This window comes from Tachypleus tridentatus, chromosome 3 (genome assembly GCF_004210375.1).
Source record: "Tachypleus tridentatus isolate NWPU-2018 chromosome 3, ASM421037v1, whole genome shotgun sequence".
Lineage (NCBI taxonomy): Eukaryota > Metazoa > Arthropoda > Merostomata > Xiphosura > Limulidae > Tachypleus > Tachypleus tridentatus.
The window spans coordinates 102,531,151-102,548,646 of NC_134827.1; the positions used below are offsets into that span (position 1 = coordinate 102,531,151).

General features: G+C 33.8%; 1 protein-coding gene across 1 annotated transcript; it reads right to left on the reverse strand.

The window, feature by feature from the left end:
- Positions 1–1,627: 1,627 nt before the first annotated feature.
- On the reverse strand, positions 1,628–15,093 carry LOC143246144 (O-acyltransferase like protein-like). The gene is made up of 8 exons (XM_076492357.1): positions 14,995–15,093; positions 14,176–14,344; positions 13,103–13,182; positions 12,413–12,529; positions 8,554–8,686; positions 3,604–3,790; positions 2,309–2,451; positions 1,628–2,115 (listed from the first exon to the last, which is right to left on the reverse strand). The coding sequence occupies exons 2-8, from the start codon at positions 14,341–14,343 to the stop codon at positions 1,984–1,986; spliced, it is 960 nt and encodes a 319-aa protein (XP_076348472.1). The 5' UTR covers position 14,344; positions 14,995–15,093; the 3' UTR covers positions 1,628–1,983.
- Positions 15,094–17,496: the final 2,403 nt, after the last annotated feature.

Genomic DNA, 17,496 nt, shown 5'->3' on the forward strand with positions numbered 1-17,496 from the left:
AAGAGCACAATAGTGTTTTGGATAATTATTCTAGATGTCTCTACTTAGATAAAGATTAAAGATAAAACCGAAGAATCGGGTTAACCCCTACAGTGTGAGCATGACTAGACTCGTTTGGTGAACGTGTATTTCATATGTCAAAATGAAGTGAAACTCGTGTTTTGTGTAAGAGGGAATCTGGAAGAAAATGTTAGAGTGAAATGTGTATGTTAAAAATAGCCAAATTTATAAAAAAAATAAAAGAATAATAACCATGCTTATTATATTGTTTAGATAAAACCTGTTAAAATTTCTACGAAATAGCCAGTGTTCGAACTAACACGTTAAAATTATCAATAACCTTTTCCAATTCTACGTTAAAACAAGTTTGATTTTTCTTAAATATATTTTGGCAAGTGAGATAAAAGTGACACGAACATGGAATGGTTATATTGGGGGCACACCCATATGATAGCTTGAGTGTATCAACTACAAAGCCGAAGACACATTCATAACTGCTGAATTATTTTACGTTTCTTCATAAATCAATGATGGGGAATCTTGTCTCGGTATTTAAAATGGCTCAGATGTAGTTCAAAAATAAACCAACTTTTACACCGTTTTAAGGCTGCATATATCAGGTTTTGGTTTGCGTTCCGTTATTGCCAGAAGACAAAAATACGCTCTGTACTTTAAGCCGTGGATGCGTTATAAGAGCGGCGGTCAGATCACTTACTCGATTAAAATAGCCCACGAGTTGGTGGTAGGGTGTGTGAACTAATTACGTTCCTTTTGATTTGTCACTTAAAAAAATTAGTGACGATTAGCGCACGAAAGATCTTGGATAGCTTTGCACGATATTGGACAACTATTCGTACACTGCTTCATTACGAATATTACACGCGAAAGTTATTTGCTTCTATATTCAGAAGTGGTTATTTGAAAAACCAGTTTTTGCTTTTGTTATATATCTGATTTTGTAAATAATGTCCCTTCCTCAATTAGAATTATAACATATAGATCAGGCGATACTTTGTCTTTTCATACAAGATTTAGAGTAATTATGTAATACAAATGAAAATATGTAATTATTATTAATTAATCTGCCAGGCAATGGATAATGGCTACAATCCATCTAACATTCATATTGGCCTGAATCGAGTTGTTCAGCCGGAGATGATGTCAATGTGAGTAGGATCCTTTTAAAGGGTTAATTAATGTTGGGTGTATCAAAATGTTTCATGCTTATTTTTTCTTCCTATATTCTGATGTAAAAACCCTTTTGAAACGACAATGAAATAATCCAGTACTTGTTATTTTCCGAAATAGTTTCAAAGAGCATTCATCATGCTGTCTTTGTCACATGGTTACGTTGTTACTGTGTTTTACTATCAACTTAAAAGTAATTATATGCATGCTTAACGAGTGTTTTTATTTATATATAAAGGGCTAATATTATCCTAAAAATTAACCAACAATGTGTTATATTTATATTAATTGGGAAATGAAAATATTTAAAGAAATGTTAAACACACTTTTTAGTTAAATATGACGAAGTTTAAGGCTATAAAAAGTGTCAAAGTAATAATCCAATTTGTTATGGAGATCCAAATCAAATACTGGTATTAAATAAATTGTTTTCCTTTTTAGTAATATGTGGTTCGTTATTTCACATCATGACAAGATGAATGATCCACCAGTACATAATTTGGCATTTTCAATATTTGATATGCACTGTTTCCGATTTTAATATTTCGAAATGAGCAGTCAACATTTCAGATTCGAAGGAAGAACTTTAATAAAGAGTTTAGTTAACATTTCTTCCTAAAATAATGAATAGCAGCATCTAGTCGTCTTCAAATATATTCAGACAGTTGTATAACATCCACTGAAATTGCTATACATTCGTCTTTCCATAAAAGTTCTTTTGGCTTGCGTTTCGTATTCAGTGATGTTTACGTGGTTTGGTGGCACCATCGAAACACATAATGCATTTCAAATTATCTATTTCGTAATCGGGTATACGTCTTTTTTCAAAATTACGTTTTCCAGTCCAGTAAAGGGAAACTCGAAGAACAGTGATGAAATAAAAGCTACTATAAAGGTGAAGACCAGATTTCCAAAGATTAGGTACATCTGGAAATTAAAACAAAAAAAAGACCATCATTTCCTTGTATTAATATTAGCATTTTAAGTTTTACCGAATTTGCTCTAGAAGGATTTTGTGAATACCAAGAAATTTCCAAATTAGTGCTAACAATGTCAATAGAATGAATTATCGTCTATTAGAATTCCAGTTGTTTGATCAATGACGTATGTGTGATCTTACCATATAGCTGTATGTTGCGTCAACAGTTAATTCTTGTACACCGTAGAGGGCTGCTATGGCAACAGGATGAACGAGATACGCAGAATACGTGAGACGACTGAGAGGTATGAATGCCTTCCAGGATAAGAAAGTGGTGATAAACCCTGTAGCAGAGTTGATAAAAATGACAAATATTTCTAAGACTTAGTTACAAACAATAACTTTGATTTGTAAGAACATCTCTTGAATTGAAAGTTTAAGCTTTTAGTTCTTCCTTCGTGTGACATTATTTTCAACACACGTACGCAATTTTTTAATCTTATGAGTAATATAATCTGATTATCAGTGTGATAATTCTACAAGAAATATAAACAGAATGCTTTTAGTTTCTGTTTTGGGTATATGCACGCGAGTTGATTTCGTTGGCTCTGCGCTATAGACCTTCTGTCGGTATGGCGGATATAGTAGTCTGAAGAAATGCTCCGTTCATATATAACTGTTCTTTCTTTCTTTGTACTTTGTTAATTATGTGAAAACCACTACTTGAGTTTTTGTTGTGTTTATTTTAATTATATATTTCTGGCAGTATTCACTTATTCTGTTTAGTTGTGGTTCTATATTTCTAGCTGCTATTGATGTTGAGCGCTTTTCCAGACTGCAACGTCATCAGCGAATTGTGACGAGTATCCATGATTTGGGGTCGTTCAGAGGCATATTAACATACATTATGAAAAGGATATGGCTAACCACCACACCCTAAGGGACGCTAGCCTCTGGAGTAAATAACTAATAGAAGGTTCCCTCAACATTTATCCAGCATTTTTTGTTTTAAAAAAGTTTGAGAGCCAGCGAATAATTCCACGCGATAGTCCCATTTCTGTCTTTCGGAACCGGAGACTGTTGTGCCATACAGTGTTGAACGCTTTCTCTGTATCAAGAAAGCATGCGACAGTGCGATAGACTCGTAGTTGGATGGTTCTTAGTTCGAAGCTGGTACTATCACCACTGTTGGTGTTCTTGAGCAAGACGCTTTACCCCATTGTTTCAGTCTACCCAACTTAGGGTTAACCTTAGATGAATTGTTTTTCTCGTCCATGGTAGAAGGGGACGTGTCAGGATTGTCATCCGCTTGTGTCAAGTAAGTGAAACTCGACACCGGCTCCAATGTGTCCTCTCAACATGGTGGGAATTTGACCTAGACCAATTCCATTGAGTATAAAGTTTCATATTACAAGTGTCTTGCTCAAGTCACGTGTGTGTTTGAGTATTTATGTAAACTGGTGCACAACTACCTTGACTTTCAACCTAATACTCACCTCCGTAACCAACTGTACATGCAAAGGTCAACCAGGCAAGTCCAACAGCCCAAACTGTTCGTGCTAGAGCACTGTACATGGCAGAGGCCAGGTTGGAGGGGAGTTTTCCTTCATAAGCTGGCCACATTCCGTAAAGAACTAAGGTATTGCATACAATTGCCAAAGACCATCCGAGTAACGAATACCTCTGGAAAAAAATATTAACAATATATATATGTAACTGATATTTTTTGTCGTTGTTGCTTACTAACGTTTATTTAAACGTAATTGTATATGGTTCCCTTAACATATTAACTAGTAAGTTACAAGGTTAAATTTATTTTAAAAAGTTGCAGTTTTATTCATTTTTTAAGATCACAATATAAAACCTAATTAAATAAATAACTGATATAAATTCAACTGTATGCCCATTGAAATAATTGGCAATTGCATTTTTGAAACTTAGACCCATTTTTAAGCAACGATTTTGAATAAATATTTGTAATTGTGGCAACTTGAAATAAAAGAGTATTATAACATAGCACAACGAGTCCAAAGTTTCGAATGTTGATAGTAGTGGGATGTTTAGGTAAAGATATTTTTTTTAAACGCAGATGAAAAATGACTGTTATGTTTGTGTACCAAATAATGATAAAATAACTTTCTTTAAAAAAATCATAAATTTATAACTATAAACAAACAAGACATTTTCGATACACTCTAAGCCTTATTCGACACTGATAAATTAGGGACAGCTATCGCAGATAGCCCTCGTGTAGCTTTGCGCGAAATTCAAAACAAACCAAGTTTTGATTAAGTTATTTTGATACTATTTCTACAACAAGTAAACAACCATGTAACAAATAACATAGAATTATACAAACCATATTTTCCAATCAATACCATTAACAATAACACTAATGAATATAATGCTCACCAAAAAACTCACATTAACTGAACTCAAACAAGCAATCAAGACTTCAAAAAAACAAATCACCAGGAAATGATGGCATACAAACAATTCACCTCAAATAAGGCACTCCGAAAGTATTTGACCACTTATTAGCTATATTCAATTTATCTTTCTACTCTGGATACATCCCAGTTTCTTGGAACCAAGCTAATATATTAACGTTCCACAATGAGGGTGAACCAGCTAAAAAGCCAAACAGTTATCGACCAATCAGCCTGACCACCTGTGTGGGTAAAATTCTTGAACGAATAAAAAGTAATAGACTCTCCATATTTTTGGAGATTACTTCAAAATTAGCAGAGGAACAAAACGGGTTTAGAAAATTTAGAAAAACAACAGATCATTTAATTAGATTAACTGAAACAATAATAAATAGTTTTAATGAAAAAAGAATCGCTGACATTCGACACTGTATGGCACAATGGTCTTCGGTTCCGTATGTACGAAATGGGACTACCGCGAGGAATTATTGGCTGGTTATCTAACATTTTGTAAAATGGAAAATGCAGAGTAAACGTAAAGGGAACTTTCTTGGAGTTCTTCACTCCAGAAGCTGGTGTCCATCAAGATGGGGTGGTTAGTCCTATTCTCGTTATCGTGTATGTGAAAAATGTGCCACTTAAAGACCGAAATCATGGATATTCGTCACAGTTCGCTGATAATGTAGCAATTTGGAAAAGTGCCCCTACACCAGAAATTGCAGCCACTAACTTACAACCTCAAGTAAACAGATTAAGTGAATACTGCCAAAAATATAAATTAAAATAAATCCAGACTGTTACATCTGCAAAATTTTAGGACTAACATACGATTTTAAACTTACCTGGATAAAACATGTAAATAACATAAAAACTAAAATGTGGCGAAGAATAAACTATGCCAGAAGTCTAACTGGTAAAAATTATGGAACAACACCTGAAAACATTAAAATATACAAAACATATATTAGACCAGTAGTAGATTATGCAGCTCCTGCATGGATTAATGCAAGTGAAAAACAACTGCCAACCAAACGATAATCATTACAAAATACATTAATTACGACAGAATATAGAGTATTTAAAACCACCTCCTCAAAGTTTATGCATAAATACTCAAATACACAAACATACCAGATAGGTTTCTACATAGTACAATAAAATATTTCGATAAAAATGAACTGTTATGCGAACTAGACAGGTTGCATATATGATGAAAAGAGAGCGAAACACCTCTCCCTAATTAATTTATATATTAGATCATAAAGTTAAACTTCAGTAAAATAATAATAAAATATATATACACGCATATTATATATAAAACAATAATATAAAAATAATAAATTAATGCTGATATAAAACAGGCCACCTATGATCTCGACTCGGTGAATCTGAAAGTACAATATACATGGGCATTGCCCTGAACAGGGCCTGAGTACTGTTCATCACTCTGGCCCTCATGTACTAACTTTAAATATACTAAGCAGTCCACCCAAACAATGAAAAGGAAGGAGGAAGAGGTCTAGTGTACCTGACCCTCCCGGGTATACAAAATTTATACACCTAAACACATAGAGATAGTTATTATGATAATTATTCTGCATTAGCGTTCTTTGAAGAAACTGGATTTTTCATGCTAGATTTCTTTCTATCAGCCCAAGAGTTGGCTACTCTTTTACCATCGAATAGTGGAGTTGACCCTCACATACAACGCCCCACGGCTGAAAGGGCGAGAATGTTTGGTGTGAGGGGGATTCGAACCCGTGGATTGCGAGCGCCTTAACCACCTGGCCATGCTTTAATTAAAGACATAATAAAATTTATCCACTTTCAACCAAACTTGCATTTCAGTAAAATATCATTACAGCATGTAATAAAATATTGGAGAAAACTAAAACGTCTATTTAAAAAAAATACGGAATTTATTAAAATTGAAGTAAGACTTGGGTAAGTTTTAAGTCACAGGTTTATTAAATGAAAACAATATTTTTAGCACACAATAAATATTTTAAAATGAGATTCTTCCCAGTCTCAAAATATTTACTCTGCAATTTACTGTATGGAGATGAAATCCTTGAGATTGACAAGATATCGCACATCCCAGGTTTTAAACTATTTTCGTTAGTATTACTGTGTTATCCCTACGAAGTAAATTATCAAGTAAATGGTTTAATTGTATTTTGAGGTTGAGGACTGTTTTACTTGTAACTATTTATTGTGTACTAATAAACGCTTATTTATTTTAGCAACCATGGTGTGCAACATATTAATTATAATAATAGTCACATTTTTGTCTTTAGTGAAAAGCGTATGCGCGTCCTCTTTATTTTAAGAGGTATAAAATAAAGGCGAAGGTAAGTATACTTAACACATTTTATGAAAAGTGTATCAAAGATTTTAATAATATCTAGTTATGTTGTAGAATAACATAAGTTTATATATTGAAAATATTAAGTAAGACAAAGTTTAGCTCTAACTAAACTAAAGAAAAAAACGTACATTACTTAGTGTTAATGTAACTTTTCTTTGAATGTAGGCCATATTAAATAAGGCTTAACTAATGTTAAGCCTAAGATAAATGGATTTGTAGAATTCAATGCCAGCGATTAGAAATATTTTGAAATTGAAAGTTGTGATACATCAACTTAATATTTGACATTCGTTTGCTGCCTGTTAAGTAAGGCAATTGGTCGTATAATTATCTCGGTTTAAGCCTGAATTAAAAAAACAAAACAAAAAGGAATATTGGTGGTCTCTACTAGTAGAGGCCGAAGAACCACATTGAAATACAATTAATGTCTTAAGCTACACACTTTCCGGCTATTGAGAAGCTCTCCTTTAATCTTTCTGTTAGTTCATATATATATACACATACATACACACGATAATGCATACCATATTTAAACTATATTAATACAATAATGTGTAGTTTATTACTTTAAATGTGAATGCCCGAAATGTTGTGCTGAAGGAATCAAGATACCCATTGATATCCGAGTGTCTGAATACCAAAGATATATTACTTTTTTGTATTGGCGTCCCACTTTGTATTGAGGGCAAAACTACCGAAACTATCTGCTGCCAACCTTAATTTTGAATTACTTACCTGAGGGAAGACAGTTGGTCAGTAGCAATCTATCACGCACCATCCGCTCAAAGAGACTGTCACTTATAACGCATTCACAGCTTAAAGTGCCGGGAATATTTTGTGGTATCGCAGATTTGAACCCGTTTCGCCATTTTTGAAATCCAGAGAAAAATATTGTGTTTTTTTTTAAAGTTAAATCACGTTAAGCCTTCCTTCTTTGTCCATTGCAGAGAATCAAACTCCGAACTTTAGCGTTGTATGTCCATAAACTTACCACTGACTCACAGGGGGGAAGGGATACCAAGATATAACAGAAATTATAAAACGGGTACATCAGCAGACGCCAAATATTATAGAGAAAATTACCATATCATGAACTTCTAACATATAAAAAGTCGTGAACGGGGATTGTAATATCAAGGGAAGAAAAATTGAAGAAGCCAATGTCGTCGCAACAAACACTGTCTTGCTACAATAATAAACTGTTCAAAAGATAATTCGCACATATATATTTAGTAAACAGTAAAAATTAACAATCATGATGCATGTTGGCCCTTAATTTTGAAGGATTATACCGTTCTAAACATATTTATTTTATATTTTTATCTAATATTTATAATTCAGGAAAGTTAGTGATTATAACGTTATTTTTTCAGTCCACTAGATAGCGCTACCTGGCAGTTAAATTGTTTCAGGCTGACAACAGGCGAGTTAGGCCTACGCTTCCGCAAATTGTGCATGGTGATACGAGGACTGGGGTCAAAACCTCGCATTAATTAAACAAAGTGTCGAAATCATCTGTCCATTTATTTTATTTAACAAATTATGTTTGGTTTTTCACGCTACGTAAAGTAAAATTCTTCCAACCAATAGTGATACTTTCATTAAATATCTAATATTGTATGTGAAACTGAATAAATTAGGAACCTTACCGTTTTCAGCACAATTTTTCTTCCAGTCCGAAATAATATGTATCCTAGTGCCATACCCACTAGGTAAGGACCCATTCTACAGTATGGTTTGATGTACACCATGGAGGAGTAGTTGTTTACCACAGTTTCAGGGCTGGAAAATAAGTTCGTTAAGTTAATAGAATTAAAGCAATGCATGATTGACAAATACAGTTCAGTCACTACTAATGTTCTGTATCGTACTGGAAATAAGAGTTGTTTTTGTTAACAAAGATGTCTGACAGATTTTCAGTAATAAAATTGACTACTAATTTTTTTTCCGCTGTTCTATGAATATTGTCCACCATGGGGTGTAATTAATGCTGAATATCCGAGTCAACTGAATATTTTATTATCCGACGTTTCGTTTTCAAGGCGTGTGATGACTCATCCAGCTCACGAAACTAAGTACTTTTTTGTATTGAAAATAGTGGACTGACTAGTAGAAGTCAGTATTCTAATTAAAGCGTATGTACTTAAGTGTCCAGTAATGTCCTATACTTAGTAAGACGTGTGTAACCAATAAAAAACACACGTATATATTTACAGAACTTGAAATAGTTGTTGAAACGATGAGTAAACGGGTTCAATTACCTCGACCATTGGAAAAGTTAAAAATTCAATGAGATACTGGATGTCTCATTAATGTTATATATGTTTGCAATTGAGTCACAATGACGACAGAAGTTCTAGTCGTTTCTTATGAACATATTATTTTGTAATGTTGAATAGTGTAAATCACAAAGCCATGCAATGGACTGTTTGTACTCTGCCCACCACGGGCGTCGTAAGCTTACCACCGAACCATTAGAAGAAGTCGTAATTTTTCATTAACGTGTAAGAAGCGGGTTAGTCTTCCATAAATATGTGGTCGGTTATTTGACAATGAGAAATCGTTGTCTTTATACTTTTTGATTAAAAAATATTGTCATTATTTTTATATTATTTATCCCTTGCTTGCATTTATATATTGGTCAAACTGTAGTTAGCAAATAGTACTGAGTTCTCTTTTACTTATTTATGAAATTCGCTTCGGAGGGCCCCACAAGTCTTTAATCCGGCCCTACACTCGGAGGGCCCCACAAGTCTCTAATCCGGCCCCAGTGTAGATATCAAAATTTTGGTTAATGAAACCTCTTCCATATAACAGATTGATGTGAAAATGTATGTGTCGGTAGAAATCATATTAAAATTCTGAAAATGTTACATGATAAACTAGTATTTTTGCTAATAATAAGAGTTTAATACATTATTTTGAAAATACAATTCATGACACCCACTGCGCTGTAAATTCGCTGTGTGTCAGATTTACAATTTAACATCCTTTGTTGCTTGGCAGGTAGTGTAATGCAACTAATATTTGATCACTTTTGGAAGGAATTTGCAACAGCTCTTTGCAATACAAATATTTCACTCTCAGATCATAACTTGCAACAATCTAATATAAAATTTTCACACTCAGATCATGATTTGCAACAGTCTAATACAAAATTTTCACACTCAGATCATGATTTGCAACAGTCTAATACAAAATTTTCACACTCAGATCATGATTTGCAACAGTCTAATACAAAATTTTCACACTCAGATCATGATTTGCAACAGTCTAATATAAAATTTTCACACTCAGATCATGATTTGCAACAGTCTAATACAAAATTTTCACACTCAGATCATGATTTGCAACAGTCTAATACAAAATTTTCACACTCAGATCATGATTTGCAACAATCTATTACAAATATTTCACATTCGGATCATAATTTACAATAATCCAATACAAAAGTTCACACTCAGATCATAAATTTGCAACAATCTAATACAAACATTTCACACTCAGATCATGATTTTCAACAATCTAACACAAAATTTTCACACTCAGATCATAATTTGCAACAATCTGATAGAACATTTCAAATACACATCGTAATTCCTAAAGATTTGCGATATTTTTATATCTCTTGTACTTAGTAACATTGAAAAACAAACGAATATATATCAACTTAAAGAACGAAAACGACCAAAAAGACCTGTAACAATTGTATACTAACCACGGTGAGCAAAGTGCGGTGTCTTCTGACAAGTGAACAACACAAAGGTAAAGGGAAAAATCTGTCTATTTTTATTGACAAAATAGACTATGGATAACTAGTGAGCATTATAAATTGTAATGTAACTACATTGCAGGATTATTGCCAAGGCGTACGATCGTCTGATAGTATGGCTGTATGTGGCTGCATAGACTGTAATGACATGTTAAGGCTCAAGAATCCTATAAACTCTTATAAAAGTGGTTGGGATAGAAACCACTTCAAATCTGACATCAAGTGAATAAGAGTATTCCCTTTATGTGGGTTCCTTCAGTCCAGTAGAGATCTTCAGTAAGGTGCAGAGGACATCAGAAGGACAAGGGCTCATTGCTAAAAAGTAGCATTTTTCGAGAATTATAAGGCAACACTTTGGGGGTGTAGGTGTTGGGAAGGCTATGGGAGCCTGGAGTTGCCTCTAGTATACATAAGGTAGAAAGTCATAAGAATTAAAAGTTTGTTTTTTATTTCTATCAATCCAGTCTTATAAACACTTTTAAAATCTAAAACTAAACAGCGTTCTTCCGTACTTACACCAAACAGCACATCACAGTTGTTTTAGCCGCAGCAGAGCTGCTCATAAAACGGCTTTGAGTTGTTTAGTTTGTTTACTAGACCAAAAGGCTTAAATTCAAATTCGTTGGCAAGACGCAATGATAATCTGTTCGATGACGGGCAGAGAAACAATACTGGGTTGTTTTACATTTACAATAAAGTTTGTTTGGGAACAAATAAAGCGTCGGGTTCAAGTTAGCCAATTGTATTGGACATCTACAAGAAATCGATATTATTCTTATTACTGACTGGTACAAGAAGATTCTCGTATATCATTTGACTCCAAGAGGAGCAAGAATTAGACAATGATTCGTCTGCCACCAAGAAATTGCGTCGACAGATGCAGCAAATGTGGTGAAACGATACCTGGATAAAAAAGGGAACTGGTGGAATATTTTCATCCATGGTTTGGTCTGAACAAATTCTTGATATCAGTATTTTTAAGGCTATGTGAGTTTATATGGAAACTAAAAATATCAAAAATCTTCCAGTTAACATAAGTGAATTATGAGGATGCATGCTACTTTAAACAATATTTCACAATAATAATACCATACCTTGACAAACGTATGGTGACATTATAAAGAAGCGTGCTGCTCAATTTAAATCATATATAAAATACTAATATATATACAATATTTTTATTCTTTTTTTTTGTATGTTCTGGAATGATCTGGTACTAACGATAAATTTACAAATTTTGACGCTTCATTAATAATAGTTTCGAAATGATTTCTTGTATGATTCTACTTCCGTTATAATAAAACTACATATAGTTTTATTATATTTTCAAAAACTAAACCTTATTAATCAGGTTCTTACGTATAAGTGATAAATTGATCCATGATTGGCCGCGCGACACATTTTAAGGAAGATGCTGGAACTTAGGTTTTTTGGAAACTGTTTTCCTTTATTTTCGTTAAATAATACAGCAAAAATTAATTACCTTAAAACTACTGAAAATATTACAGCGTAGTAAATAATTATGACCTAATTTTTAAACAGTTTGGTAAGATGGTTGTTTAAGAAACGTTTTCCTTGTTCTTATCTGATTTGCTTTTTTAAAGGTAATAATAAAATCGCCAAATACTCATTAGTTATAATTATATCTTTTTCTCCCGCCTTTACATTAAATTAGACAAGTGTTCCCTGTTCCTGGGAAAGTAAGGAACAGACAGTGAAGCAATGTATAGACTTACATGGCTTTGGTTATTAATGGAACAGGAGGCAAGTCTTGAGTAGCTGTAATGATACCAGTTAACACAGAAGTAGCTACAAAGAAAACCAGCCAGATGAGCGCTCCCCATCGGAGATCTCTGTTAAAAGATAATAATTAAGATAAAATAAATAAGTAACACTTACTAATAACATTCAGCTCGATACTTATTTACGGGAAATATTGTATGTGTTTATTCATTTAAATTACTTTTATGCAAAATATTGTAATACCAAACCGAGAGATCAAAGTTTCATTATTTAATTTAAGTAACAAAAGATGCAAATCTCCAGTCAAGTTTGGACTGGTTTGCCATTCTCAAGCGTTGCCTGCTGAAACTAGTTTCGTTTCACCGACAAAGAGTGGGATTAGCCATCACTTACAACACTCCCACGCCTGAAAGAACAAGCATGTTCAGTAATGGGGTTTCGAGTGAGTCAAGAGACATAACCAACAGGCTCTGTTGAAATTACTCGGGAGTGAATTTGTAGGGTATTTTATCTTTTGTTAATGTTTAATCATTTGTGAATTGTTGTACAAGTGTATTATAATTGTTTTTATCATCTTTAACTCTTACCCTAATGTTTAACTTTAGTTATTTCTAAATGTCTTAACAGAATCACAGCTTAATGTTATGTTTTATTAAAGTTGTATTATGGAATACTAGTCGTACCTGTAAAGTGGATAAATTATTAACGGAGTAACGAGATAAAACTGGAAATCCACAGCTGTATACCACGAATGGCTTAAACACTGAAAAGAAACAAGAATGAATGGATAACGCCTGTATATCGTCTTTCGCTGCAGAACATGAGAGTATTACAGAATGGTAGCTTTAATGAAGTGATTTTTCTATGCGTTTGTTAAGTCAACGCATCCAGCATTAGTTATCTACACTGCCTCTAACCAGTCTTCAAAGAAATACTATTCAGTAAACTGTTTGTGCATCGACACGTTGTTACATAATAAGTCGAAACATGACATTGTCGAAAACTGTTTTACCATTGACAACAAAACGAACATCACATTGTCGAACAGCATTCAATAAGCTGTCTGTCTCAACGTCGAACTTCGTATATCGAAATATTTGGTGACCGAACATTATATTTTATTATCAGAAATTGTAACGTTATCACATAAATACACAAATACACAAACACAAATTATGTTTAAAATGAATGTCTAACCAATTTAAAACATATACTCATATATATATAATATATACAATGCTGGAACTAACAGTGAATGAAATGAGTTTAAAATGCAGAAATTATGGGATCGCTTCCATCGTTGTGTTTATATCTCTAAAAGTATTAACACGAAGTGCATTATAATCATTTACATTTGTCATATGAAGTAGTATTAGATCTTAGCGTTTTTAACGCTATATTCTTTATGTGGTACATTTTTAAAAAGTGGTTTATAATTGTATTTCAACCACACTATGTCCATCGTATTCATCGCCTTCGACGCGTTTCGCTCAGTACCAGAGCTCATCAGTTCGATTGGAAAAAAGCTATTTATGTTTACCATGGATATGGCGGGCATGGAGTAGTTGAAATAATATTATAGGCTCTTCTTCTCGAAAAAAAAAAACACTGTACGAGACAGAGAGTCGATACCCTACAAATACTGTAGTGTCAAAGATACAGTAAACCTAAATTTACAGTTTTGTTACAAACATAAGTTATTATGATTACGCCTCTTCAAAAAAGGAGTTTACGCCGTAACAGTTGACGATCTCACCATATTGTTTGTGTCGATGAAATTCTGTAAGTAGAGGGCGTTTAACCACCAGTTTTTCTTGCACCAGGCGTCGTACATCTGGATGGTGTCAAGACACTCAGGACCTCCTACCAGATAACGCAAAAGCACAGCAGAAAAGGCAATGATGGCCATCATTAATGGTGTCATGCTATGAATTATATATATATAAATGTCAAATGCAACTTGCTTATTTACCTCTATTTTATGTATAAAGAAAAATGTTTAGAGCCATGTTGCGTTTTACCTTTTTCCAAACTACAAAAACTGTTATTTCCGATTTAACATTTTTACAACATTATTAAAAAAAAACAAACTGGCTTTTTGTATAAACAAAATAAATAGATCACAAATTATTCTTTCAAGCATACCAATTTAAGCTGAATTTAAATATAATTTAGCACAGATTCCTGTGTATTAAAAGGTTTTAGTGAAACCAAAACTACAAGAGTAAGTGGCTCCTAAACAGCTGTTTTGATTTATTGCTAAGTATTCGGTAAAACAAAATAAAAAAGCTATAACTTTGGCTAAATATGAAATGGAGAATGAACACAGAGAACACATTTGTCTAAGTATTATTTTTAGGTTAACTTTTAAATTGTTCTATCCCCCTGGTGACTCGGTGATAAACTTTAGAGCTCATAAAAAATGTTAAAATTTCGATGATCAATCTGAAGATATTAATGTCTATTACCTTGCTTTTCTCACAGACAAATGTGAGACAAAACACAAAGTTTTCGTGGACTCAGAAAGATAGCCCGATGTGGCTTTGCTATAAGAAAACACAAAATATTCACTTACCGCCAGTAACGATGAATGTAAAAAATGCCCAGTTGAAATTTTCCCTCTGATTTTTTTAGTTGTTTCAGTGTCAGAAATGTTACCAGGAACCCACTATAAAAATAGAAGAAATATATATATTTACATGTACAGATTCTTATGTTTATATAACGCTAAACACTTGTAAAAACAATAACTTTATGACAGCGACTCTTAAGCCTTGATAAAAGTTGCATCTTACCCGTTTAACCGACATATAACTTTTTTCTCTGATGTTTGTCACGTACAGTACCATGCACAGCCTTTTATGGCAACCCTAGCATACTGCAAGGATATTTAATAACAACGTTATATATAGCAGTTAAAAACTCCTATAATGGTATGATAATCTTATTGTAACATTAATTCTAAACACTAACGTGTTACTTAACTTGTAAGATATTCTCCTTGCAACAACACTTGTAAACATGAATGTGTTAAGTAACAATAATGGTATGTAGATGTCATCATAATATTATTCATTCAGAATAACTAGTTATCAGTGTTGGAATTCACTTTTACTATAATTGTGTCACATACAAGGGTTGAGTACGTTACATTAAAATTATTTTAAATATGCAATGAAGTCACGTGATGGCAACCCTAGCATACTGCAAGGATATTTAATAATAATAACAACGTTATATATAGCAGTTAAAAACTCCTATATATGTAAGGAGTTATTACTCTAAGTGGCCTTAGTGTTGGAACGGGATGTATCAGAACTACATTTTGACATTGGAGTTTGGTAGCTAGTGTAATCTTATCAAAAATAATAATAATCGCTTTTGGAAAGAGTATGTAGCAAATGTTCATACACTGAAGCCATAAAGATGTGTCCAAATCGAGAATTTGGAATTTCTAAGAGAGAGGTATTCCTTCTATTTTATGGCACTGAAAATAAAGGAAAATCAATCAACTTGGGGTACCAGGACTACCTAGGAATAGACCTAAAACAGCTCGTATTTCGCCTGTGGTAAGCAAGTGCGGTGTCTTGTAACAGATGGAAAAAAGCAAAACAATAATAAAGGTAGTGGTAAAAATCGTCCACATGCCCAACAGTATACGCAACATAATCAAGAGTCGTATTTATTTGGAAAAACGCTACAAGTCAAGAGTACCCAGGCAGCTGCCACCGATGTACCTGTTCAACGATGGTATACCTTAAGCAACTAGCAAATAAAAACAAGTATTCGTACTATTCCATACGAAGACGTTCATGCCAAGTCGCCGGAGGCGGCGCTTATGTACTGTGCGATCAAACTATTGAAACCTCCGCCAAGAAACAGTCATCCTCGTACACGAGATGGATTACGAAAAGCATGCAGAAAGAAAGTTATGTTCTTTGGCCCTAATAGTCTTAGGATGGAGCCTTTTGTTACGAAAACTGCAATGCATGGTCTTTTTTTTTAATGTTGTTTCTTGGTTGGCGAGCATAAAGCTACACAAAGGGCAGTTTGTGCTGTGTGAACCACGAGTATCGAAACTCGGTTTTCTAGCATCATAAGTCCCAAGGCTTACCGTTGGGCCACTAGGTCATTATCATGATGCACAGTCATCAGATGGAGCATGGTGAGTCGTGACGACATAGACTGTAATGACGTGTTAAGGCTCAAAAATCGTATTAACATAACGTCTTCAACTTCTATATTTAAATTAAAATGTCTCTAACGGTTATATTTAATAGAGTACGTTAATTCACAATGGCTTCTAGGTTTGCTTACGATGGTTAGTTTGAAGATAGAGGGGAAGGACAGTCAGTAAGATTTGTACAGCTGAATTATATTTCGTACAAAACACTCGTAACCTGAAGGTCGCGGGTTTGAATCCCCGTCGCACCAAACATGCACTTTCTGCTATATGGCGTTATAATGTTCGGTAATTCCCACTATCAGTTGGTAAAAGAGTAGCCCAATAGTTGGTGATGGGTAGTGATGACTACCTACCTTCCCTCCAATCTTACACTGGTAAATTAGGAACGACTATCGCAGATAGCCATTGTTTAGCTTTGCATGAAAATTCAAAACAAACTCGTACAAGTCAGGCCTAGTAGTTAGCGTGCCCGGACTACAAATCGTGGGTTTCGTGTTCCACACTTCCTGCTATAAAAGTGGCAGTTAAATCCAACTATTCACTCAGACGAGAGCAACCCAAGAGTTAGTGATGGTTTTTGTTGACTGGATGTTTTCCATTTAACTTATCGGTTCAAAATTCCCAGATAACTCTTTGCGTAACTAAACATTATGCGAACATCCCGAAACAACCGAACTCAAACAAGTTAGTGTAATCTTTTAAAATGAAGGATTACGTACAGTTGAATTGGAATCGTAGTAAACAGAGAGTCGCAGGTGAACGGCTTAAGTGGTCTGGGATAATTACAGTAAAATAAACTTCAAATAACAGAGAAAAAACAATGAAATGTATAATGGACATTATTTTTCTCTGCCTCTATTTGCTTTCTTTCGTTTATATTGCTCTGATAGT

Coding starts and splice junctions, on each gene's coding strand:
- LOC143246144 (XM_076492357.1), bottom strand. CDS start 14,343: ATGACACCATTAATGATGGCCATCATTGCCTTTTCTGCTGTGCTTTTG. Junction 3,791..8,553: donor GAAAAATTGTGCTGAAAACG/GTAAGGTTCCTA, acceptor ATTTTTTTCCAG/AGGTATTCGTTACTCGGATG. Junction 2,452..3,603: donor ATGTACAGTTGGTTACGGAG/GTGAGTATTAGG, acceptor ACTCTGCTACAG/GGTTTATCACCACTTTCTTA.